Source organism: Somniosus microcephalus, chromosome 11 (genome assembly GCF_052327205.1).
Source record: "Somniosus microcephalus isolate GS21.2 chromosome 11, FLI_Smic_1.0, whole genome shotgun sequence".
Lineage (NCBI taxonomy): Eukaryota > Metazoa > Chordata > Chondrichthyes > Squaliformes > Somniosidae > Somniosus > Somniosus microcephalus.
In genome coordinates this window covers 91,616,442-91,643,353 of record NC_140997.1, presented here as the reverse complement: position 1 = coordinate 91,643,353, position 26,912 = coordinate 91,616,442, and the positions used below count along the sequence as shown (strand labels likewise).

The window sequence follows — 26,912 nt, the reverse complement described above, 5'->3', positions numbered from 1 at the left end:
AAATACAAAAGCCTGGCATTATTTTACTCTGAAAATGTGGCACTGGGGAGATAGTGGGTCTTAAGGGAATAGGAAACTGAACCTGGATAGTAATGTCACAGACCCTGGAGCCAGGGAACTTAGGTTCAAACTTTAGTGGAGTGAAGCTTCACCAACAGCTTAAACTGAACTACCTTAACCAGAGGGGCCTGAATGTGGGGCATGGACTGTCCAGGAAGGGAGCGAGTGTGGAAAATCTTAAGAGAATTGGAAAGATATTTGGGAGGTGGGGGGTGTGACTGGGGAGTATTAGTTTTTGGGGACCAGTTAAGTGGACTGTAATGCCTCTTCCAATCCAGTAATCTGGGACCCTCCTGGATAACCTGTAGTTATACTATGGACCAAGTGAATCACAAACTTGCCAGTTGGGAGCCTCTGGATTGAATGACGTGTGAATTGGAACAGTTGTTGCCATTATAAACAGTACACGAGCTGGTTTAACAATTACATTTTTAAATGCCAGATGGTAGGTCATAGTAGAATGTATCGGAATGTTTAAATTAGGGGGACAAAACAACCCACGGATTTGTTCCTCGTATCTGTCACTCCCTCTGAATAGACAGCGCAAGGCATAGCATTTAGAGTAGTTATCCAGGTAGCACTCACAGGGTTAATGAGGCTCCAACCCGCATCTCTCCAGTCAGAGGGGAGTGGCAATTACAACTCCCTCCCTCCTATCCTCCCTCTCCCTGTGAAAAGCACGGATTGCATTCATTAGTGTTGCTTTTTGCCAGCCCCTTGGAGGAGTGGAGCAGAGCAGAGGGGGTGGGGGACAGTGCGATGCTGCTTGCTCATTCCTGGCTCCAACAGTCTCTCTCTGCAAGCACCCAGTCCACACTCGCACTGGAGGCATCCTGCTAGCCGGAGGAGAGACCTTACACGCCACACGTCACAACATGCCTGCCTTTCCTCACTCAGTGCGGCTAACAAGGTAAGAGTGCTTTTATGTCTCTCCCAGTCATTGATACTGCTCTGGACCCTGCCTCTGTCTCTCAGTCCTGGTCAATGCACTGAAACAAAATCTCTCGACAAAATAGCACCCGAATGTTAGTTTGCTGGGGTTTTGCCTCCAGTTGATACAGGAGGTCTCTCTCTGTCTGATCCACTGTGCACATTTATTAGAAAGCTGCAGCCTCCAAATCTTTCAGTGCGGTTAGTCCAGCACTGCAGCAACATTGAGCAGTGGCTGCTGCTAACATCTGAGTGGTGTTAAACAAATCCCAAATCAGGCAAAGATCGACAGCTCACGAAAGAGTTTAGCAGAATTTTAAAATATATTATCGTCAGGGAAATTGAGGCAAAACAAACTTGTCGGTGGGTTACAGGCCAGTAATGTACAGATCATTGTGGTACAGTGCGAAAGGGCAAACCTTGCTCCCCACTGCTGAGTACGCTTGTTTTAGAACTACAGATACGGTTTATTCAGCAGGGTAAGGGCTATTCGGACTTGTTTATTCAGAATAACTTGCAGTTATGTAGCACCATCAACATGGGAAACACCACAAGGCGCTTCACAGAGACGTGATCAGATGCAAATGTACGCAGAGCCAAAGAAGGGGATATTAGGATTTGGTGATCAAAGGCTTGTTCAGAGGTGGGTTTTCAGGAGGTTCTTAAAGGAAAAGAGAGAGGTAGAGAGGTTTAGGGAAGAGAATTCCAGAGCTCAAGGCCTTGGCAGCTGAAGACATGTTGCCAATGGGATGGACGATGCACAAAAGGCCAGAGTCAGAGGTACGGGCTGGGAGAGGTTACACAGATAGGGAGGGGTGAGGCCATGGTGAGATTTGAACACAAGGATGAACATTTTAAATTCGAGGTGTTGCCGTACCAAGAGCCATAGGTCAGCGAGCACTGGGATGAGGGGTGACCGGGACTTGGTGCCAGTTAGGATACGGGCAGCAGAGTTTTGGATGAGCTCAAGTTTATGGAGGTGGAAGATGGGAGGCCGGCCAGGAGAGCGTTGGAATAGTCAAGCCATGGATGAGGGTTTCAGCAGTAGATAGGCTGAGGTGGGGCGGAAACAGGCGATGCTACAGAGGTGGAAGTAGGCGGTCTTGGTGATGGAGAGGATAAGGGGTCAGAAGTTCAGCTCAGGGTCAACTAAGACATGGAGGTTGCGAAAAATCTGGTTCAGCCTGAGAGAGTGGGAGGGGACATGGATGGAATTGTTGGCAAGGGAACATAGTTTGTGGTGGGGACCAGAGGCAATGGCTTCAGGCTTCCCAATGTTTAACAGGAGTAAATATTTAACAGCAGGGTAAGGGGTTACTCCCTGTGTCACTGTACAGAGTTACCATTTATTCAGTGCAAGGGTTACTCCCTGTAACTTTACAGAGTCACTGTTCATTCAGCAGGGTAAGGGTTACTCAATTTGTGAATGGAGTTTCTATTTATTCAGCAGGGTAAAAGTTATGGTATTAGTCACACTGGTAAATTAACAAGGCCAGTAAAGGAACAGGATGAGCCTGAATTACCAGCTGGCCTTGCTTTGTGTCGCTCCATCAAAAAGGCGGAATTACAACTTTGCAGGTAAAGGTGTATATTCACTGCTCTGTATAAACAACAGGACAAGGTGCAGCAAGGAACTCCTTTTAGAAATAGATTTAACATATTCTGACGCTCAGTGGAAATCGAGGGGATTTTATAAGATTGCACTTTTAAGAAATGAGTTAATCTGCCACAGACAGTAATCCTGAGTACCCGAAAGGTGCAAGTTAAAGGGTGACTCCAACTACACAGCCCGTGCAAGAGGCAGGACACGGAGACCTTCATTCCCCCAGACACAGCAATAGGGAGACCCTCACTCCCCCAGACACAGCAATAGGGAGACCCTCACTCCCCCAGACACAGCAATAGGGAGACCTTCACTCCCCCAGACACAGCAATAGGGAGACCTTCACTCCCCCAGACACAGCAATAGGGAGACCCTCACGCCCCCAGACACAGCAATAGGGAGACCCTCACTCCCCCAGACACAGCAATAGGGAGACCCTCACTCCCCCAGACACAGCAATAGGGAGACCCTCACTCCCCCAGACACAGCAATAGGGAGACCCTCACTCCCCCAGACACAGCAATAGGGAGACCCTCACTCCCCCAGACACAGCAATAGGGAGACCATCACTCCCCCAGACACAGCAATAGGGAGACCCTCACTCCCCCAGACACAGCAATAGGGAGACCCTCACTCCCCCAGACACAGCAATAGGGAGACCCTCACTCCCCCAGACACAGCAATAGGGAGACCATCACTCCCCCAGACACAGCAATAGGGAGACCATCACTCCCCCAGACACAGCAATAGGGAGACCCTCACTCCCCCAGACACAGCAATAGGGAGACCATCACTCCCCCAGACACAGCAATAGGGAGACCATCACTCCCCCAGACACAGCAATAGGGAGACCATCACTCCCCCAGACACAGCAATAGGGAGACCCTCACTCCCCCAGACACAGGGCAACAAGAGACCCTCACTCCCCCAGACACAGCAATAGGGAGACCCTCACTCGCCCAGACACAGCAATAGGGAGACCCTCACTCCCCCAGACACAGCAATAGGGAGACCATCACTCCCCCAGACACAGCAATAGGGAGACCCTCACTCCCCCAGACACAGCAATAGGGAGACCCTCACTCCCCCAGACACAGCAATAGGGAGACCCTCACTCCCCCAGACACAGCAATAGGACTCAATAAAGTAACTAATAACAATACTAACAATAACCAGCCCCAGGACAGTGACAGGGTAACACAAAGAATTCGACCCAACACAATCGTTGCTAAGCGAAAGGAAAAATATCTGTCATATTGGGCAGAAACAACAAAAACCCAAAGCAAACTCAATTGCTACTTGGCCCTAAACAGACAATACAACATAGCTGATTACCTGACCATGGTAAAGGATAACAAACTGAGAAGAACCTTGACAAGGTACAGACTTAGCGAACATAGCCTAGCGATCGAAAAAGGCAGACACAGGCAGACCAGGCTGCCAAGAGAAGACAGGATATGCTCTCACTGCAGTCAGGGAGTAGTTGAGACAGAGATGCACTTCCTCACAGCCTGTGGAAAATATCAGGGCATCAGAGAGAATTTCTATCAAAAATTCTCACAAATATGCCCTGAATTCAGAAATCTGACTGACAACCAAAAACTCCCATTCCTACTGGGGGAGGAGAGAAGCTGTGTAACACTGGCGGCACACTATGTTACAGCTTGCCATGAACAGAGGGACAACCAGTAAACTAAGACAAGAGTATATATAAACAAGGCGAAAATATATTTATAAACTCAGGGATATACCTGTTTATACACTGTATGAATGGAACCGCGTTTATGTGTTCAACCATAAATGTATTTTGATGCTTTGGCAACATAAGATGTACCTTATCATGCCAATAAAGCGATTTGTATTGTATTGTATTGTATTGGGAGACCCTCACTCCCCCAGACACAGCAATAGGGAGACCCTCACTCCCCCAGACACAGCAATAGGGAGACCCTCACTCCCCCAGGCAGAGTAATAGGGAGACCATCACTCCCCCAGGCAGAGTAATAGGAAGACCCTCAGTCTCCAGCGTGCAGGGCAGATAGCGTGATCAAGGAGTCCTAGATACGGTGTTGGTGCTGTGGCAATTTTTCCTGGCAGTGGATGGAGAATGTGGTGTGTGTGTGTGCGTTTTTAATAAAAAGGGGATACTGTTTCTGTAGCTGCTGAACAGAGTGGAATTTATAATAATGTTCTCATTACCTCAGGATGGTATGCAGGGGTGTAGCTCACTCCTGGAGCCAGTCAGAAGCAGAGGCCAATCTTTGGACAAGAGGGTTGAGAAAGAGAAAAGTAAACACAGTTTTAGCTGCCACCGGCCTTTAATTAAAAAAAGTGGCGAGCTCGACAGGATTTTTTTTTTTTCTTGTCTGGAGCTTTTCAGCTGGTTTTGGTCTGTGGGTTTGGCCCCGAGTAATCCTTCGCAAGGGTCAAGCTGCATTCAGACTAGAGCTGCCCAAATGGAGAATGTCAGATATGTAGACTGACAGCTCGCTGCTGCCTCAGAACTCACTCCTTTGTCTCAACTCCCTCAAGGCAGACACACCAGCTCTCCAACACTCATAGCAGGGATGTACCACAGAATGCTCGTCGCACACATCATCCTGCCACACCCCACCCACCCCCCGCGCCCTGTGTTACTGACTGTATCTCTGATATTAATCCAGCTCCCCCTCACTCTCACTCAGTAACCCCTCTCCCCCAGGGCCCTGTGTTACTGACTGTATCTCTACTGATATTAATCCAGTTCCTCACTGTCACTCAGTAACCCCTCCCCCCCAGCGCTGTGTATTACTGACTGTATCGCCACTGATGTCAATCCAGCTCCCTCACATGGTCATCCAATAACTCACTACCCCAGTGCCCTGTGTTAAATGTAAAAGGGGGCTGTTGCCAAGCTGGGAAACGTGAAGATAAAACCCCTTACTGAACCCCTGCCCGCGGCCCTCACTGTTTAAACAACGTCCTGTTCAAATGCAGCACTGGCAGGAGGAGCTGAGCTCCCAGTTCCCCGAGAGGGAAGCTGAGGTTAGTACATGATGCAGCAACTTCTTTTAAAGGGCGAGAATGAACGCAGTGACAGGAAATGAGTTAGGTCATGTTCCACTTCAGGGTTAGGAAGATATCAGAGAGGGATCGGTACAGAACCACTCCGTGGAGTTCAAAAGTATATGAAAACAAGTTTAGAGTGAAATGGGGAGGGTAGTGGGATTAGAGTAGATAGCTCCAGTTAATATGTCAGCTATGACTCAGTGGGTAGCACTCTCGCCTGAGTCAGAAGGTCGTGGGTTCAAGTCCCACTCCAGAGACTTGAGCACAAAATCCAGGCTGACACTCCCAGTGCAGCGCTGAGGGAGTGCTGCTGTCTTTTGAATGAGACTTTAAACCGAGGCCCCGTCTGCTCTCGGGTGGATTTAAAAGATCCCATTGCCACGATTTAGAAGAGATGGGGAAGTTCTCCCCCGGTGTCCTGGGCCAATATTTATCTCTCCACCAACATCACAAACAGATTATCTGGTCATTATCACATTGCTGTTTGTGGGAGCTTGCTGTGCACAAATTGACGTTTCTTACATTACAACAGTGACTACACTTCAAAAAGTAATTAATTAGCTGTAAAGCGCTTTGGGACATCGAGGATGTGAAAGGTGCTATAAAAATGCAAGTTCTTTTTTAGCACAATGCTGTGGCTTCCTTCTGTAGATGGAAATTCTATGTTAAACAGCAAGTAATTATGATCAAACACCCTTCATTATTGAGTAAAATAGCAGCACAGGCCCAATCTCTGTGTTCTTCTTTAGGGCCGTGTTTAGTTTCTGAGTGCACATGGGAAGAAGTCGGTAAAGATACAGCAAGGGGCTGTGCGCCCTGGGGCCACGTGACTATAGGTCTGACTGAGGCCACTCCCAGGCCTGCGACCATTCGGTGCAGAGACATCACCAGCTCACCACGTTAAAAAACAAACCCTCAGTGAAGTAGGAAGTCAGGAACCCCCTCACCATCGCTGCCGAGGGTTGTTGGAGCTCAGAATGAGTTACCACAGCAGCTACCAAGGCAGAGACTAAAAATATAATTTCAAAGTGGAATCGGATAATTATTAGCAAAGGGAGTTGAGATCCATCCCAGCAAGACATCAGAAAGCAGGTGGCCGGTTCTCTTGATATCCAACCTGCTCCTTCTCAAACTCCCTTAGACTGATGTGCAACAGAGCGCCCACACTCTCCAATCAGCTCTCCACGCCTGCGTCTTATTGACCATCCAATATCAGAACGTCAATCACAAAACCGGCACTGACCCCTGACCGAACCACATTATAGTGTACCGGGACCGCGTGTAATTCGCAGACACAGTGCCGGGACCGCGTGCACATTACACAGTACAGGGACCGCGTGCACATTACACAGTGCCGGGACCGCGTGCACATTACACAGTGCCGGGACCGCGTGCACATTACACAGTACAGGGACCGCGTGCACATTACACAGTGCCGGGACCGCGTGCACATTACACAGTGCCGGGACCGCGTGCACATTACACAGTACAGGGACCGCGTGCACATTACACAGTGCCGGGACCGCGTGCACATTACACAGTGCCGGGACCGCGTGCACATTACACAGTGCCAGGACCGCGTGCACATTACACAGTACAGGGACCGCGTGCACATTACACAGTACAGGGACCGCGTGCACATTACACAGTACAGGGACCGCGTGCACATTACACAGTACAGGGACCGCGTGCACATTACACAGTGCCGGGACCGCGTGCACATTACACAGTGCCGGGACCGCGTGCACATTACACAGTGCCGGGACCGCGTGCACATTACACAGTACAGGGACCGCGTGCACATTACAGGGACCGCGTGCACATTACACAGTACAGGGACCGCGTGCACATTACACCGTACAGGGACCGCGTGCACATTACACCGTACAGGGACCGCGTGCACATTACACAGTACAGGGACCGCGTGCACATTACACAGTACAGGGACCGCGTGCACATTACACAGTACAGGGACCGCGTGTACATGACACAGTACAGGGACCGCGTGCACATTACACAGTACAGGGACCGCGTGCACATTACACAGTACAGGGACCGCGTGCACATTACACAGTACAGGGACCGCGTGTACATGACACAGTACAGGGACCGCGTGCACATTACACAGTACAGGGACCGCGTGTACATGACACAGTACAGGGGCCGCGTGTACATGACAGTACAGGGGCCGCGTGTACATGACACAGTACAGGGACCGCGTGTACATGACACAGTACAGGGACCGCATGTACATGATAAAGAAGCATATGAGATCCTGGGCTTTATAAAGAGGCATAGAGTACAACAGCAAGGAAGTTATGCTAAACCTTAATAAAACACTGGTTAGGCCCCAGCTGGAGTATTAGGTTCAACTGTGGGCACCACACTTTAGGAAGGAAGTCAAGGCCTTGGAAAGGTTTACTAGAATGGTACCAGGGATGAGGGACTTGTTATGGGGAGAGACTGGAGAAGCTGGGTTGGTTCTATTTAAAGCAGAGAAGGTTAAGGGGAGATTTGATAGATGTGTTCAAAATTTTGAATGGTTTTGATAGAGTAAATAGGAAGAAACTGTTTCCAGTGGCAGGAGAATCAGTAACCAGAGGACACAGATTTAAGGTAATTGGCAAAAAAGCCAGGGGGAGACGAGGAGAATTGTTTACACAGTGCAAGCAATGGGAGTAAATAGCGACAATGCTGGAAATGTACAGCAGGGTGGTCAGGCCGGGGCTGGGATGGAACCCCTCAGGCCGGGGCTGGGATGGAACCCCTCAGGCCGGGGCTGGGATGGAACCCCTCAGGCCGGGGCTGGGATGGAACCCCTCAGGCCGGGGCTGGGATGGAACCCCTCAGGCCGGGGCTGGGATGGAACCCCTCAGGCCGGGGCTGGGATGGAACCCCTCAGGCCGGGGCTGGGATGGAACCCCTCAGGCCGGGGCTGGGATGGAACCCCTCAGGCCGGGGCTGGGATGGAACCCCTCAGGCCGGGGCTGGGATGGAACCCCTCAGGCCGGGGCTGGGATGGAACCCCTCAGGCCGGGGCTGGGATGGAACCCCTCAGGCCGGGGCTGGGATGGAACCCCTCAGGCCGGGGCTGGGATGGAACCCCTCAGGCCGGGGCTGGGATGGAACCCCTCAGGCCGGGGCTGGGATGGAACCCCTCAGGCCGGGGCTGGGATGGAACCCCTCAGGCCGGGGCTGGGATGGAACCCCTCAGGCCGGGGCTGGGATGGAACCCCTCAGGCCGGGGCTGGGATGGAACCCCTCAGGCCGGGGCTGGGATGGAACCCCTCAGGCCGGGGCTGGGATGGAACCCCTCAGGCCGGGGCTGGGATGGAACCCCTCAGGCCGGGGCTGGGATGGAACCCCTCAGGCCGGGGCTGGGATGGAACCCCTCAGGCCGGGGCTGGGATGGAACCCCTCAGGCCGGGGCTGGGATGGAACCCCTCAGGCCGGGGCTGGGATGGAACCCCTCAGGCCGGGGCTGGGATGGAACCCCTCAGGCCGGGGCTGGGATGGAACCCTTCAGACCGGGGCTGGGATGGAACCCTTCAGACTGGGGCTCGGATGAGAAGCGTGTCCGGCCTGGACTTGGACCTGTTTTGCTCTTTGCACGCTGTCCATTTCACGCATGCTCTATTTTTACTTCAGGATTCACCGTTTTTCTTTGCGTCTCTTCAAGTGCATCGGCGTATTTAACGGGAAGCTCGCTAAGCACATGAGGGAGAAAGGAATAGAAGGATATGCTGATAGGGTGAGATGAAGTAGGATACTAGTGTGGAGCATAAACACCGGCATGCACCAGTTAGGCCCGGTTATGTGCAGTAAATATACCCATAGAGGCCTGGGGTTATATGTGCACAAATCGTTGAAGGTGGCAGGGCAGGTTGAGAAAGCGGTTAAAAAAGCTTACGGGATCCTGGGCTTCATAAATAGAGGCATAGAGTACAAAAGCAAGGAAATTATGAACCACCTTTATAAAACACTGGTTCGGCCTCAACTGGAGTATTGTGTCAATTCTGGGCACCGCACTTTAGGAAGGATGTGAAGGCCTTAGAGAGGGTGCAGAAAAAATTTACGAGAATGATTCTAGGGATGAGGGACTTCAGTTACGTGGATAGACTGGAGAAGCTGGGGTTGCTCTCCTTAGAGCAGAGAAGATTGAGAGCAGATTTGATAGAGGTATTCAGATTTGATAGAGGTATTCAAAATCATAAGAGGTCTAGACAGAGTAGATAGAGAGAAACTGTTCCCATTGGCAGAAGGGTCGAGAACCAGAGGATAAAGATTGGCAGAAGAACCATGAAGAAAACCTTTTTTACTCAGCGAGTGGTTAGGATGTGGAATGCACTGCCTGAAAAGGTGGTGGAGGCAGACTCAATCATGGCTTTCAAAAGGGAATTGGATAAGTACCTGAAGGAAATTTTTTTGCAGGGCTACAACAACAACAACTTGTATTTATATAGCACCTTTAACGTAGTAAAACGTCCCAAGGCGCTGCACAGGAGTATTTTAAGACAAAACAATTTGACACCAATCCACATAAGGATAAATGAGGGCAGGTGACCAAAAGCTTGGTCAAAGAGGTAGGATTTAAGGAGCTTCATAAAGGAGGAAAGAGAGGTAGCGAGGCGGACAGGTTTAGGCAGGCAGGAAATTCTAGAGCTTAGGACCTAGGCAACAGAAGTCACGGCCACCAAAGGTTAAGCGATTATAATCAGGGATGCTCAAGAGGGCGGAATTAGAGGAGTGCAGATATCTTGGGGGGTTGTGGGGCTGGAGGAGATTACAGAGATAGGAAGGGGCGAGGCCATGGAGGGATTTGAAAACAAGGATGACAATTTTGAAATCGAGGCGTTGCTCAACCGGGAGCCAATGTCGTCTTCTTAGGCAGTCCCTCGGAACTGAGGATGACTTGCTTCCACATTAAAAAGGTGACTGATGAGTCCAATGCAGGACCTACAGTCTCTGTCACAGGTGGGGCAGATGGTGGTTGAAGGGGCAGGTGGGTGGGGTGCTTGGGTTGATGTGCGCTCCTTGTGCTGCCTGCGCTTGGCTTCCGCTCGCTCCCAGCGAAGAGACTCGAGGTGTTCGGCGCCTTCTCGGCTGCTTCTCCTCCACTTTGTGCGGTCTTGGGCCAGGGATTCCCAGGTGTCGATGGGGATGTTACACTTTTTCAAGGAGGCTTTGAGGGTGTCCTTGAAGCGTTTCCTCTGCCCACCTGGGGCTCTCTTGCCGTGCCAGAGCTCCGAGTAGAGTGCTGAATGTAGGTCAGCGAGCACAGGGGTGATGGGTGAACGGGACTTGGTGCAAGTTAGGACACGGGCAGCCGAGTTTTGGATGACCTCAAGTTTACGTAGGGTGGAACGTGGGAGGCCAACCATTAACAATATCAACTAACATGGGAGCCAGAATAGGAAGTTGGGTGGTCAGCAGTGTGGTGGGATTAGGGTCGAGGGAGCAGGAGGTGGGTCTCATAGACAAGATGAGCGCAGAGAGGTCATGAGGGGAGATCGGAGAGGAACTGGAGAAAGATGTGAGTTCAGAGCTCAGGCAGGAGGGGGACCTGGCTACAGGGAAAGGGTGGGGAGTGGGACCAGCTGAAATGCTCTTGCAGAGAGCCGGCACAGGCTCGATGGGCCTCCTTCTGTGCTGTCACCATTCTATGATTCTATGAAATTCTATGTCATTCAATGTAAGTCACAGACACGGCCCACACTGTGCTCAGCTCAGCTCTGATCTGATGTGCATGGAGGGATCTAGCCACTGCCCTACTTCCCATCACACAGGAGCCGCCAGGGTCGGAGCAGGGAGGTCTCTACAGCTCAGCTGCCGCCGTCTTACAACAACACAGCGAAAAGCAGCATCTCGCATTACAGCAAACATCTTGAAATCTCCCCTTGGAAACATAAGCCCGAGGCCGAGGCAGTGTTGTCTTACCCTGAAACACAGCGCGCAGTTATATTGTTTTTGGAAGGAGGAGAGAGCAGTGTGCGGCGGGGAAGGCTCTGGCCAGATTCTGCTCTTGGATCTGTGCATTCCTCAAGCCCCTGGAGACCCGCATCCACACCGTGATGTCACCATCACGTTAAGTCCCCTTCGAGACCAAACCAATTGTGCAAAACAGTGCACTGGTGAGCATGTGAGGCAAGCGAACCGAAAAAAGGCCATTGGACCAAACAATGGGTGACATCCCTCCTTCTCACCATATCCCACAATCCTGATATCCCTGGAAATGCAGCCAATTGTCTCTCAAACCCATTGCTGTTGGGCTTTGCAACAACTTCCTCTGACAACTTATTCCATCGCTCTCATCCTTGGAGTGTACACGTTCCAGCCAATCTCACTTCTTACTTAGTGCATAACCTCCCCCTCCCACAACCCTCAAATTACAGCTGTACACCCACCAACATACTGCTCTGCTCACACCACCGACCCCCTCCCTGACATCTATGGTGAGCTTCATGCACTCCTCCCAACCCCATTCCTCAAACAGACAGTCACTGAGCTTCTCCGAACCGGACCCCCCGCCCTCGATATAGGCATTACACTCCCCCAAAATCTCTTCCTCTCACTGGATTGCCCCAAGCCTAGCCAGATAGACACCGATAACACTGCCTCCTTCCCTCACAGGCACTGAACTCCTCAAATATTCACAACACACAGGTGGAAATGGAAAGCTCCTCCAAATCCCTTTTTCCCACAAGAAACATACGCGTTCAGCAACCCCGGAGCCCCAGGGCACAGGCACTTGCCAACCTCTGAACCCTAGGGCACAGGCGCCTGGCAGAACTCCGCGCCACAGGGTACAGGCACCCAGCGACCTCTGAACCCCGGAGTACAGGCGCACGGCAAACCCCGAACCCCAGAGTACAGGCGCTCGGTGACCGTCGCCTCCCCCCCACCCCCCCAAACCCCTGTCCGAACCCCAGGGCACAGGCACTCGGCAACCTCCAAATCCCAGGGTACAGGCACTCGGCAACCTCCGAAACCCGGGGCGCAGGCGCTTGGCGACCTCCAAACCCTGGAGTACAGGCGCTCGCCAACCTCCGAACCCCGGGGTACAGGCGCTCGGCAACCTCCGAACCCCAGGGCACAGGCGCTCAGTGAGTCCTATTTTGAGGTGCAGCTGAAGCTTTATTATTGATAATCATCCTTTCTCCAAACGGGACGAATGCCGATCTTAAAAATGGCCACCGTTAAGCAAAGCCCAGCTCCTCCCGTCTGCTGTGTTCCCTCCTTCCAGGAATCAGCGTGTGCCGAGGAAGGACCACGTAGCAAACAAAACCCCAGAGAACCAAGCCCACCATATACAGGGAGAGTTGGGAGCACTGGCCCCGAGCTCGGGGCACAGAATCTCGCAGAGTTAATGGGCCGGAAGCACAGCTGGCTCTGGCTGTGGCTCAACGCCTGACTGCAGTTTATTTAACATCTCGGGACTTAAACCAGACGAGACGACCACACCCTGACCTCAGCATTCCGTCCGCGCAGCCTTCAGCAGCCAGAAAAGCTTCCAGTCAGAGACATGGGAACACATTGGGGTCCGTGCCGAGGTGAGCATTCGGCTTCAGCACAGACACGACCGACGGCCGCAGTCTAGGGGATCAGACAGGCAGCTCGGCTTTCAAGAGTCACTGCTCTGAGGTTGTGAGTGTCTCAGACAGAGTCCAACAGCCAAGGAGTTCAGCTGATGCCAAACGCTGACTTTGGAAGTTTGCAGAGGAGAGGGACTTTTCACTAAGGAAAAAAATACACATCAGCACACCAAACGGGAAAAGGCTTGGGACTGGGAGGCAACTTGGCCTCCTTCAGCCCTACAACAACTCTCCCAGATACATGTGTTACTCCAATTCTGGCCTCTTGTACATTCCGTTTACTTCACTCCACCAGTGGTGGTCGTGCGTTCAACTGCCAAGTCCCTCAGCTCTGGAATTCCCTCCCTAAACCTCTTCGCCTCTCTCTCCTCCTTAAAGACGCTCCTTAAAACCTGCCTCTTCGACCAAGCTTTTGGTCACCTGTCCTAATATCTCCTTGCAGCTTGGTGCAAAATCTTTGTTTGATAATCGCTCCAGTGAAGCGCCTTGGGCAGTTTTCCTACGATAAAGGCGCTATATAAAAGCAAGTTGTTGTTATAAAAAACACATTTAAAGTTTACATAGATATTTTTCTGGAGTCACTGGTTGCAGGAAGATACAGTTGTCAGTAATGTATTAAGGAGTGTTAATATTACAGTGCTAGGGGCTGGGCAACACAGATTCAACATTGGCAATTCCCTCAGAATTCAAATCCGGCCCAGGACTGCTAGGATCAAAGACTCCTCCGTCTGTCCACTGTGGAATGAGTTGAGCAGCCTCAACACAGTTCCCAATGGAAACAGGCACCACACCTATAGGCTGGAGGAAGTTTGAGTGGAATCAGCAATCTCGCTCAAGGCCCTATGGAAAATGAGGGCTTCGGGCTCATTCGTGCATCTAAAACGTTGCATTCTCAGCCCCGTCTCTGCCTCGCTCACCTTCCCCAGTCTCTCTCACCGAGTGATACCCCACATCACCCCCCATCCCCACCAATCTCAACACCATATTAATCGCACCCTCTCCCTCACATTTATCTAAGTGAATACATGGGTTTTCAAGCCCAATAGATATGTTGATATTTCCAAATCCATCTCTGTCCAGATCTAAACCGAATTCCACAGAAACTGTAGCTTATACGGCTGGGAGACGGACTGTAAATCTGATACAGGGCATTCTGTAGTCACTACCATGGGTCTGGCAGAGGGGGGGGGTCGAGAGAGAGGGGGGGGTCGAGAGAGGGGGGGGTCGAGAGAGAGGGGGGGTCGAGAGAGAGGGGGGGGTCGAGAGAGAGGGGGGGGTCGAGAGAGAGGGGGGGGGTCGAGAGAGAGGGGGGGGTCGAGAGAGAGGGGGGGTCGAGAGAGGGGGGGGGTCGAGAGAGGGGGGGGGTCGAGAGAGAGGGGGGGGTCGAGAGAGAGGGGGGGGTCGAGAGAGGGGGGGGGTCGAGAGAGGGGGGGGGTCGAGAGAGAGGGGGGGGTCGAGAGAGAGGGGGGGTCGAGAGAGAGAGGGGGGGTCGAGAGAGAGAGGGGGGGTCGAGAGAGAGGGGGGGGTCGAGAGAGAGGGGGGGGTCGAGAGAGGGGGGGGGTCGAGAGAGGGGGGGGGTCGAGAGAGGGGGGGGGTCGAGAGAGAGGGGGGGTCGAGAGAGAGGGGGGGGTCGAGAGAGAGGGGGGGGTCGAGAGAGGGGGGGGGTCGAGAGAGGGGGGGGTCGAGAGAGGGGGGGGTCGAGAGAGAGGGGGGGGTCGAGAGAGAGGGGGGGGGGTCGAGAGAGAGGGGGGGGGGTCGAGAGAGAGGGGGGGGTCGAGAGAGAGGGGGGGGTCGAGAGAGAGGGGGGGGTCGAGAGAGAGGGGGGGGTCGAGAGAGAGGGGGGGTCGAGAGAGAGAGGGGGGGTCGAGAGAGAGGGGGGGGTCGAGAGAGAGGGGGGGGTCGAGAGAGAGGGGGGGGTCGAGAGAGAGGGGGGGGTCGAGAGAGAGGGGGGGTCGAGAGAGAGGGGGGGTCGAGAGAGAGGGGGGGGTCGAGAGAGAGGGGGGGGTCGAGAGAGAGGGGGGGGTCGAGAGAGAGGGGGGGGTCGAGAGAGAGGGGGGGGTCGAGAGAGAGGGGGGGGTCGAGAGAGAGGGGGGGGTCGAGAGAGAGGGGGGGGTCGAGAGAGAGGGGGGGGTCGAGAGAGAGGGGGGGGTCGAGAGAGAGGGGGGGGTCGAGAGAGAGGGGGGGGTCGAGGAGAGAGGGGGGGTCGAGAGAGAGGGGGGGGTCGAGAGAGAGGGGGGGGTCGAGAGAGAGGGGGGGGTCGAGAGAGAGGGGGGGGTCGAGAGAGAGGGGGGGTCGAGAGAGAGGGGGGGGTCGAGAGAGAGGGGGGGGTCGAGAGAGAGGGGGGGGTCGAGAGAGAGGGGGGGGTCGAGAGAGAGGGGGGGGTCGAGAGAGAGGGGGGGGTCGAGAGAGAGGGGGGGGTCGAGAGAGAGGGGGGGGTCGAGAGAGAGGGGGGGTCGAGAGAGAGGGGGGGTCGAGAGAGAGGGGGGGGTCGAGAGAGAGGGGGGGGTCGAGAGAGGGGGGGGGTCGAGAGAGGGGGGGGGTCGAGAGAGAGGGGGGGGTCGAGAGAGAGGGGGGGGTCGAGAGAGAGGGGGGGTCGAGAGAGAGGGGGGGGTCGAGAGAGAGGGGGGGTCGAGAGAGAGGGGGGGGTCGAGAGAGAGGGGGGGGTCGAGAGAGAGGGGGGGTCGAGAGAGAGGGGGGGGTCGAGAGAGAGGGGGGGGTCGAGAGAGAGGGGGGGGTCGAGAGAGAGGGGGGGGGTCGAGAGAGAGGGGGGGGGTCGAGAGAGAGGGGGGGGTCGAGAGAGAGGGGGGGGTCGAGAGAGAGGGGGGGGTCGAGAGAGAGGGGGGGGTCGAGAGAGAGGGGGGGGTCGAGAGAGAGGGGGGGGTCGAGAGAGAGGGGGGGGTCGAGAGAGAGGGGGGGGTCGAGAGAGAGGGGGGGGTCGAGAGAGAGGGGGGGTCGAGAGAGAGGGGGGGGTCGAGAGAGAGGGGGGGTCGAGAGAGGGGGGGGTCGAGAGAGAGGGGGGGGTCGAGAGAGAGGGGGGGGTCGAGAGAGAGGGGGGGGTCGAGAGAGAGGGGGGGGTCGAGAGAGAGGGGGGGTCGAGAGAGAGGGGGGGTCGAGAGAGAGGGGGGGTCGAGAGAGAGGGGGGGTCGAGAGAGAGGGGGGGTCGAGAGAGAGGGGGGGTCGAGAGAGAGGGGGGGTCGAGAGAGAGGGGGGGTCGAGAGAGAGGGGGGGTCGAGAGAGAGGGGGGGTCGAGAGAGAGAGGGGGGGTCGAGAGAGAGGGGGGGTCGAGAGAGAGGGGGGGTCGAGAGAGAGGGGGGGTCGAGAGAGAGGGGGGGTCGAGAGAGAGGGGGGGTCGAGAGAGAGGGGGGGTCGAGAGAGAGGGGGGGTCGAGAGAGAGGGGGGGGTCGAGAGAGAGGGGGGGTCGAGAGAGAGGGGGGGTCGAGAGAGAGGGGGGTCGAGAGAGAGGGGGGGTCGAGAGAGAGGGGGGGTCGAGAGAGAGGGGGGGTCGAGAGAGAGGGGGGGTCGAGAGAGAGAGGGGGGGGTCGAGAGAGAGAGGGGGGGTCGAGAGAGAGTGGTCGAGAGAGAGAGGTCGAGAGAGAGAGGGGGGGGTCGAGAGAGAGGGGGGGGTCGAGAGAGAGGGGGGGGTCGAGAGAGAGGGGGGGGTCGAGAGAGAGGGGGGGGTCGAGAGAGAGGGGGGGTCGAGAGAGAGGGGGGGGGTCGAGAGAGAGGGGGGGTCGAGAGAGAGGGGGGGTCGAGAGAGAGGGGGGGGTCGAGAGAGAGGGGGGGGTCGAGAGAGAGGGGGGGGTCGAGAGAGAGGGGGGGGTCGAGAGAGAGGGGGGGGTCGAGAGAGAGGGGGGGGTCGAGAGAGAGGGGGGGGTCGAGAGAGAGGGGGGGGTCGAGAGAGAGGGGGGGGTCGAGAGAGAGGGGGGGGTCGAGAGAGAGGGGGGGGTCGAGAGAGAGGGGGGGTCGAGAGAGAGGGGGGTCGAGAGAGAGGGGGGGGTCGAGAGAGAGGGGGGGCGGGGGGTGACGCAGGGCTCGCCAATCTCACCGACACTCTTTAATATTTACATTAATGGATTGGCAAAACTACTTGAACAATCTACAGCACCCGGCCTCACCCTATATGAATCCAAGGTTAAATTCCTCCTCTATGCCGACGACCTGGTTCTGCTGTCACCAACTAAGGAGGGTCTACAGCAGAACCTGGACCTGCTGGAGTCGTACTGCCAGACTTGGGCCCTGACAATAAATCCCCAAAAAACCAAAGTCCTTGTGTTCCAGCAAAGATCCAAACAACATGGACCCACAATAAATTTCACAGTAGGAACAACCAAAATTGAACAAACCACTCACTACACATACTTGGGCTTAAAAATCAGTTCTACGGGAAACTTCAAACTGGCTGTGAATGAACTGAAAGAGAAAGCAAGAAGGGCTTTCTATGCCATCAAAAAATCAATCCAAATAGAAATCCCAATTAGCATTTGGCTCAAAATTTTCAAATCAGTAATTGAACCAATTGCACTCTATGGCAGTGAGGTCTGGGGACCACTAACACAACAAGATTTTGCAAAATGGGACAAACACCCAATTGAGATCCTACATGCGGAATTCTGTAAAAGTATCCTCCGGACTCAAAGGAAAACAGTAAACAACGCATGCAGGGTGGAACTAGGCCAATACCCATTAATAATCACTATCCAAAAAAGAGCCACCAAATTTTGGAATCACCTACAAATGAGCAACCCCCAATGCTATCACTACGACGCCCTGAAATGCCAAGAGCTGACCATAAAGAAGAATACCCTCAGTCAACTAGTCCTGGGACTCAATAAAGTAACTAATAACAATACTAACAATAACCAGTCCCAGGACAGTGACAGGGTAACACAAAGAATTCGACCCAACACAATCGTCGCTAAGCAAAAGGAAAAATATCTGTCATATTGGGCAGAAACAACAAAAACCCAAAGCAAACTCAATTGCTACTTGGCCCTAAACAGACAATACAACATAGCTGATTACCTGACCATGGTAAAGGATAACAAACTGAGAAGAACCTTGACAAGGTACAGACTTAGCGAACATAGCCTAGCGATCGAAAAAGGCAGACACAGGCAGACCAGGCTGCCAAGAGAGGACAGGATATGCTCTCACTGCAGTCAGGGAGTAGTTGAGACAGAGATGCACTTCCTCACAGCCTGTGGAAAATATCAGGGCATCAGAGAGAATTTCTATCAAAAATTCTCACAAATATGCCCTGAATTCAGAAATCTGAATGACAACCAAAAACTCCCATTCCTACTGGGGGAGGAGAGAAGCTGTGTAACACTGGCGGCACACTATGTTACAGCTTGCCATGAACAGAGGGACAACCAGTAAACTAAGACAAGATTATATATAAACAAGGCGAAAATATATTTATAAACTCAGGGATATACCTGTTTATACACTGTATGAATGGAACCGCGTTTATGTGTTCAACCATAAATGTATTTTGATGCTTTGGCAACATAAGATGTACCTTATCATGCCAATAAAGCGATTTGTATTGTATTGTATATTGAGAGGAGGGGGGTCGAGAGAGAGGGGGGGGTCGAGAGAGAGGGGGGGGTCGAGAGATGAAATGATTCATAGTGGAGGTGGGAATATGTACAACTCCCATTACAGGAACGCTGACATTTCTCACTATAAATCGGCGAGCTGGCCAGTCCCTGTCTAAGATGCCATTCTGTGGTGCCTCCCCCTTGAGATCTGTAGGTACGAGCTGTGACTCAAAGCCAGTGTTTTTGGCCGATTTCAGCCTGGGTTTCCACAATTGACCCCAGTGACCGTAGGCTAGGAAAGGTAAAAAAAATAGCCCGACTCCCCAATCCTGATGGCAAGTCAGTGATGTGTGCTGAAAAGTGTTGAGTTGTCACTAGGTTGAGAGGAATGAGCTCAGCTGCACTGGGTGAATAGCTTCTCAACACTCTCTGACCATCTTCACACCAATAATGGATGCTAGGCTGGAGAACCCACAGGGTCCTCAGGACTATGTCAGGATTAGTGAAGCGAAAATCTGGGATGTGAGCTGTGGGCAGGTCAAGACTGAAGGGCATCACAGGAAGAGGTAGCTATGTGGGAGGGGTCAGAGATGCAGGTAGGCAAACATTCCTCAACTTCGCACACTGATCAGAAAACATGTTATCCATTTATTTGTAACTGCCATTGGCTGCACTCTAGCCTGAGTCAGAAGGTCGTGCGTTCAAGTCCACTCCAGAGATTCAAGCACAAAATCCAGGCTGACACTCACACTGCAGTGCTGAGGGAGTGCTGCATTTCGGATGAGATGTTAAACCGAGGTCCTGTCTGCTCTCAGGTGGACTATGGCAGTATTTCGAAGAGCAGGGGAGTTCTCCCTGGTGTCCTGGCCACAATATTTATCCCTCAACCAACATCACTAAAATAGATTATCTGGTCATCATCATCAGATTGATGTTTGCAGGATCTCCCTATGCACAAATTGGCTGCTGCATTTCCCTACATCACAACAGTGACTACGCTTGAAAAGTACTTCTTCTGTAAAGCACTTTGCAATGTTGTGAGGTCATGTAAGGCACTATAGAAATGCAAGTTCTTTCTTTTTTAAATGGCAAATCAGCAGAGGCAGCAGTGTTGTGCGCCGCTCGCTCTCACTGTGACAGGGAGTGGAGCTGGCTCTGTGCCTGTGCTCCAACTGGAGAGGGTTCAGGGAATTTTTCTCTTTTTTTAAATGTCCTTATTATTAATTCAATCTGTTACTGAACATTCCTCTTCCAACAGTCCCCTGATGTGGTCTGGAAATAGCGCGGAATGAATCAAAATGTCTAAAAATACTCACTCCCTGGGGAGAGAAAGTTCCCCAATCCCAGCCTCCCCTCACTGCAAGCACACAAGGCAGTTCCTGTCGGCACAGCCTTGGCGTGGGGGGGGATTAGAACGCAGCCTCTCCTTGGGAGTAGAAGCAGGGGGAGAAATTTCCCCCTCTGACACAAAGTGAGGAAGCTCAGAATTAGTTTACCGACACCGAACTGTTATGAGATCCTGACTCACCACGAAAACCATCACCCTTTTCATCGCCCCCCTCCAATGCTGAACAGGCAAGGGTCACAGGAGCATTCCTGCAAACACTTCGACCCAGGACAACGCTTCCAACAGATTCTGCACACTTTGGAGTCAGAAATATTCTTTGTGGAGTTTTAAATGTGCGATTCCTTATTTTGCCAATAGTCTGCCGCAGCTTTTTACACCAATTTCTGCTCATTTCCAGATTGCATCTTTGACAGCTGCCCCCAATCAGACACCAAGCTCAGACACGTCGCAGCCCCTCCCCCTCCCCGCCACGCAAACACATCATGGCCCCTCCCCCAGCCACCTACAGCCCCTCCCCCTCCCCGCCATGCACATCCCCCTCCCCGCCACGCACACATCATAGCCCCTCCCCAGCCATCACAGCCCCTCCCCCTCCCCGCCACGCAGACACATCATAGCCCCTCCCCCAGCCACGTACAGCCCCTCCCCCACCCGTCGCAGCCCCTCCCCCTCCCCGCCACGCAGACACATCATAGCCCCTCCCCAGCCACGTACAGCCGCTCCCCCGCCCAGCCCCTCCTTCACACAACCCCGCCCCATCCTGCCTCGCCTCTCCACTCCCCCCTCCGCTCACCTCTCTCCTCCCCCCCCCCCGCCCCCCCACCGCCCGCCTCTCCTCCCCCCGCCTCATCCTCCCCCCTGCCCTCCCCTCAGCTTCCACTAAGTGGCTGCACTCAGGGTTGCTGCCACTAACCCTTTGCGACGTTAATTGTGACTTCTTCCTTGCTGTCCCCACAGAGCCCAGTGTGGTGCGATGAGGACCCCCTGGCACGGTTTGTGTTGGCTGACCTTCCTGGTGCTGGTGACGGAGCTGCTCTCGGTGCTCTCCTGCCCAGCCAAGTGCAACTGTGATGGCTCGGGGACGCTGTGGTGCATCAAGACGGGACTGTCCGCCATTCCCGACCACATCCCCCCCGACACCTCCAGCATCTACGCCTTCGAGAACGCCATTTCCACGCTGCACAAGGAGGACTTTGCAGGGCTGCAGGAACTAAAGCTCTTGCACCTGTCGCACAACAAGATCAGGAGGCTGCCCCGCCAGGTCTTTCAGCCGCTGAACGTGCTGTCCAACCTGGACCTGTCGTCTAACCAGATAACCGAGATCGCCAACGACACCTTCGCGGGGCTGCAAGAATTGGAACGCTTGTACCTGCAGAACAACAAGATCGAGACTATCCACCCGGCCGCATTCGACACGTTAGTGAGGCTAGTCGAACTCAAGCTGCAGGATAACCAGCTCCATAGCCTTCCTCCTCTGCAGCTTCCCACTCTCCTGCTGTTGGATCTCAGCAGGAATAACATCCCAGACGTAGAGATTGGAAACATCAGAGCGCCCGAGATTGAATCTTTGAAGCTGGCCGGCTTGGCCTCAAAACCATAGATGAAAACGTGTTTAAGAGCATGACCAATCTTCAGGAGCTGGATCTGTCGGACAATCAGCTGGCAACCGTGTCAGCCACACTCCAGCACCTCGGCGAGCTGACCAGCCTGACTCTTCGGGGAAACAACCAGATCGCTCACTTGAAGGACGAGGACTTCAAGCCCGTCAAGAACCTTCAGAAACTGGACATCAGTAGGCTGAGTCTCAGGACTATTCCCGAGGACTTCTTGGATCTCTTTCCCAAGCTGCGGAGCCTCACAGCTGCCGAGAACCCCTACAACTGTGTCTGCCAGCTCAGCTGGTTTGTCCAATGGGTGCGGGCAAACGACGCTCTCCTCCAGAGGTGGGAAGAGACACGTTGCCACTTCCCGCCGGTCAACGCCGGAAAGCCCCTCAACACGTTGGCACATGGTGACTTAGGATGTCCCACCACCATGGCACCCATCAGTACCACAACCACCGCCCAGTCATCACCGACCACAGCCAAGAAGCCAACGTTGGGTCACAAAGTCACACGCCCACCAGGACAACCATTGTCCTTCAACGGTGGGGCCACATTTGGAGCCATCACTGAAATGGACCAACAACTCAACGCAAAGGGACATCTCTGCCTATCTACAGAGTGCTTGAATGGAGGCACTTGCCAGCTGGATAAGTATGGGCACCATGTATGTGTGTGTCATGCTGGCTTCCACGGGCCACTCTGTGAGGCAGCGAATGGCATTCTCGATCTCCAAACTTCTCAGAAAAGCCTCGTGAACATTAGTCAAATAACCAGCACTTCAGTCACATTAGACCTAGAAGGTTTCAAACTCTCCCCCGTTTACTACAAGGGGCTCCGGCTGACGTACAAGAACTGGTCCGGCCCCGACCCAGGCCACTGTCGCTCAACATCCAACGTCCCTGCCCACATACAGTATCCGAGGCCTGCGGCCCAACTCAACCTATCAGATCTGTGTCGGAGCTCTGGGGGAGACTGCCAATAAAGAGGAGCCTTGCGCAGTCGTACAGACGCTGCCATTGACGCAGTTGGCTCCATTTGTGCAGGCGGAGGACAGCAACCTGACAAGCGTGATATGGCCCAGTGATTGCGGGCATGTTCCTGGTCGTGCTGCTGGGAGTCACCATCACGTTCTACTGCCGGAAAAAGCACGTCAAAAAAATTCAGCCCCGCGAGGGAAACACATGCGCACGACGTGGAAGGGATCAAACCCTGCCTGAAGGAGGGGGAGGGCTCCTGTGACACTCGGAAAGAACCTGAATGTCTTGCTCTGCAGAGTGAAGTGCTGTTAATCCAAGATCACCAGAGCAACAGTCCTAAAGCCTTGTGACCTCCGATTCACAGGGATTAATGTGGATTTCCAAAGCCTGATTACAGCTTTAAAACTCTGCTTCAATCAAAAAGCCCTTTCCCGACAGTGGAGTTGCACACAGTATCCCCGAGGCAGTCCCAATTCAATCGATCTCAAGTAAAGCCAGTACATATGGAGCCTAATCAATCCAGTCCAAGATTCTGTACACTTCAGTCTGGGATATACTAACCCCAACTGATGAGCCCAGTCCAGGGTCCCTGTGAAACCCCATCCGTGGGGAGGGGAGGGGGGGGGGGGGGGGGGGGGAGAAGAACAAACCTTCTAAAGCATTGTTGTAAATATCACTGGTGCCACCTTCGCTATTGAGAGAGCTATCTGCGTGCATCAATATATGGCTTGCATGGCCGAACACCGAGTGGTTTCAGTACATGGAGTCCAAGGATAGCGGTCCGGTACTAACCACACCCCATAATAACCACCACCATACCCCGACAGCGCTACAGCGCAAAGCGTGAGGGAACTGAGCCAATGGTGGTCACACACACACTGTCCACCGCCTGGCCCACCCACTAATTGCTATATATTGCCGAGCTGAGCACACGATGTCTATGACAATATTTGTAAGCAAATAAATATTTTTCTAGAGAACCGACATCTGGACTCTGGTCTGTTTTGTTACATGGCCGGGTGCCTACAGCTGGACAGGCAACACCCGGGGGGCAGGAGACTGGCTGGACTGCTGGCACTGCAGAGGAGGAACGATGTAAGGGGACATAACGCCAGATGTAGGACAGAGAGAGGGTCAAGAGTCAGGCACTAGCACACTGAGGGAGGCAGGGCACCCAAGACTTGGAAACGCAGCCAAGTCTAGACTAGGGACGGGGTGGTCTGAATTATCAGAGGAATTGGAGACACACCCCAACATCTCCCTTCCATCATGTGGTTCTGAGCTCAATCCCAGTCTCCATTGCTTCCCCGGATATCTCTAAAATGGGGGATGGGGTGCACAGAGGGAGCGAGGGAGGGTACAAGTCTCATTAAAGGCCAACACTTACCTCCAAAATTGGAGGGGGCTAAGCTGCAATCTGCAAACACTCACTCCAAGCTGCACCCCCCAGAGTGTGGGTAGGCTCACTCCAAACACCCCCGGGGGCAATAGACCAAAACATTGGATTTATATCACACCTCTAACATAATAAAATGTCCTAAAGCGTTTCAGAGGTGAAAACTGGTGTCGAGCAGGGACGGGAGAAGATGAGGGAATTGACCCAAAATACAGTCAGAGGTAGGGCTTAAGGAAAGAAAGAACTTGCATTTATATAGCGCCTTTTTTGACCTCATGACGTCCCAAAGCGCTTCACAGCCAATGAAGTACTTTTGAAGTGTAGTCACTGTTGTAATGTAGGAAACATGGCAGCCAATTTGCAGACAGCAAGCTCCCACACACAGTAAATTAGTGGTGGGGAACATGGAGATGACAAAAACGCTGAACAAATATTTTGTATCAGTCTTTACAGTAGAGGACACTAAAAATATCCCAACACTGGACAAACAGGGGGCTATGGGGGTGGGGGGGGGGGGGGGGGAGGAGCTAAACACGATTAAAATCACTAAGGAGGTGGTACTCGGTAAGATAATGGGACTAAAGGCGGATAAATCCCCTGGACCTGATGGCTTAGATCCTAGGGTCTTGAGAGAAGTAGCGGTAGGGATTGTGGATGCATTGGTGGTAATTTTCCAAAACTCCCTGGATTCAGGAAAGGTCCCAGCAGATTGGGAAACTGCTAATGTAACGCCCTTATTTAAAAAGGGAGACAGACAAAAGGCTGGAAACTATAGACCAGTTAGCCTAACATCTGTGGTTGGTAAAATGTTGGAGTCCATTACTAAGGAAGCAGCAACAGGACATTTGGATAAGCATAATTTAATCGGACAGAGTCAGCATAGTTTTACAAATTTGCTCGAATTCTTTGAGGATGTAACAAACAGGGTGGATAAAGAGGAACCAGTGGATGTGGTGTATTTGGACTTCCAAAAGGCATTTGACAAGGTGCCACACAAAAGATTACTGCACAAGATAAAAAAAATCACAGGATTGGGGGCAATATACTGGCATGGGTGGAAGATTGGCTATCTAACAGAAAACAGAGAGTTGGGATAAATGGTTCATTCTTTGGTTGGCAATCAGTAACTAGTGGTGTTCCGCAGGGGTCAGTGCTGGGACCCCAACTCTTTACAATCTATATTAACGATTTGGAGGAAGGGACCGCGTGCAACGTATCCAAGTTTGCCGACGATACAAAGATGGGAGGGAAAGTAGTGAGTGAGGAGGACATAAAAAACCTGCAAAAGGACATAGACAGGCTAAGTGAGTGGGCAAAAATTTGGCAGATGGAATATAATGGTGGAAAGTGTGAGGTTATGCACTTTGGCAGAAAAAAATCAAAGAGCAAGTTATTATCTAAATGGAGAGAAACTGCAAAGTGCTACAGTACAAAGGGATCTGGGGGTCCTGGTGCATGAAACACAGAAGGTCAGTATGCAGGTACAGCAGGTGATCAGGAAGGCCAATGGAATCTTGGCTTTTATTGCAAGGGGGATGGAGTATAAAAGCAGGGAAGTCTTGCTGCAGTTATACAGGGTACTGGTGAGGCCACACCTGGAATACTGCGTACAGTTTTGGTTTCCATATTTAAGGAAAGATATACTTGCTCTCGAGGCAGTTCAGAGAAGGTTCACTCGGTTGATTCCGGAGATGAGGGGGTTGACTTATGAGGAAAGGTTGAGCCTCTACTCATTGGAATTCAGAAGAATGAGAAGCGATCTTATCGAAACATATAAGATTGTGAGGGGGCTTGATCGGGTGGATGCGGTGAGGATGTTTCCACTGTTGGGTGAGACTAGAACTAGGGGGCATAATCTTAGAATAAAGGGCTGCCCTTTCAAAACTGAGATGAGGAGAAACTTCTTCACTCAGAGGGTAGTAAATCTATGGAATTTGCTACCTCAGAGAGCAGTGGAAGCTGCAACATTAAATAAATTTAAAACGGAGATAGACAGTTTCCTAGCTGATAAGGGAATAAGGGGTTACGGGGAGAGGGCAAGGAAGTGGATGTGAGTCTAAGTTCGGATCAGCCATGGTCCTATTGAGTGGCGGAGCAGGCCCGAGGGGCCGTATGGCCTACGCCTGCTCCTACTTCTTATGTTCTTAAATGACCAGATAATGTTATAGTAATGTTGTTTGAGGGATAAATATTGGCCAGGACACTGGGGAGAGCTCCCTTGCTGTTCTTCAAAATAGTGCCATGAGATCTCTTACATCCACCTGAGGGCAGACATTTAACGTCTCATCCAAAAGACAGCACCTCGGACAGTTCAGCACTCCCTCAGTACTCAAACTTGGAGTGTCAGCCTAGATAATGGGCTCAATGGCCTGCACCAAAGTTCCCAACTGTCCGGTTTTGCGGTGGACAGTGTGCTTTGAGCAGGCTGTCAGGAAAAACATCATGAGCCCATTGGGTATTTTTTTTTTTTTTTTTTTTTTTTTTTTTAAAGTCAACCCCATTTTGCTCCCCCCTCTCTCGACACTTGCCGCAGTGTTTGATGGTGTGTAAGCTTCAGCTATCGAAGTTAATGAGATTTTTGGGAGAAATTTCAGAGTCAGCAAAGTAAAGTACTAGAATCATCATCACCGGGCCTACTCGCCCCACGTCTGGATTTGTAAGAGCTGGTAAATCTCAGACTGCACCTGGGCACAGGAGGAAAGTTCAAGCTTGGACTCACTGCTTCATTAGGAAAATTCTCTTACTTCAGTGGATCGACCTGCGACCTTTACTCCCCACGACCTTCAGGCAGCAAGACAGGTGCTGGTGGAA

The 26,912-nt window shown here is 52.8% G+C and overlaps 2 protein-coding genes across 3 annotated transcripts in view; one reads left to right on the top strand and one right to left on the bottom strand.

Moving 5' to 3' along the window:
• The window catches only part of coro7 (coronin 7), a 167,867-nt gene that overhangs the window by 96,951 nt on the left and 44,004 nt on the right, over positions 1-26,912 (bottom strand). The window lies entirely within an intron of this gene.
• vasnb (vasorin b) lies at positions 734-23,333 on the top strand. The gene is given in 7 exon segments (XM_086001019.1): positions 734-970; positions 21,082-21,704; positions 21,707-22,597; positions 22,600-22,614; positions 22,617-22,804; positions 22,806-22,882; positions 22,884-23,333. Coding segments are annotated over 7 exon segments (2,001 nt in total). The 5' UTR covers positions 734-935; the 3' UTR covers positions 23,056-23,333.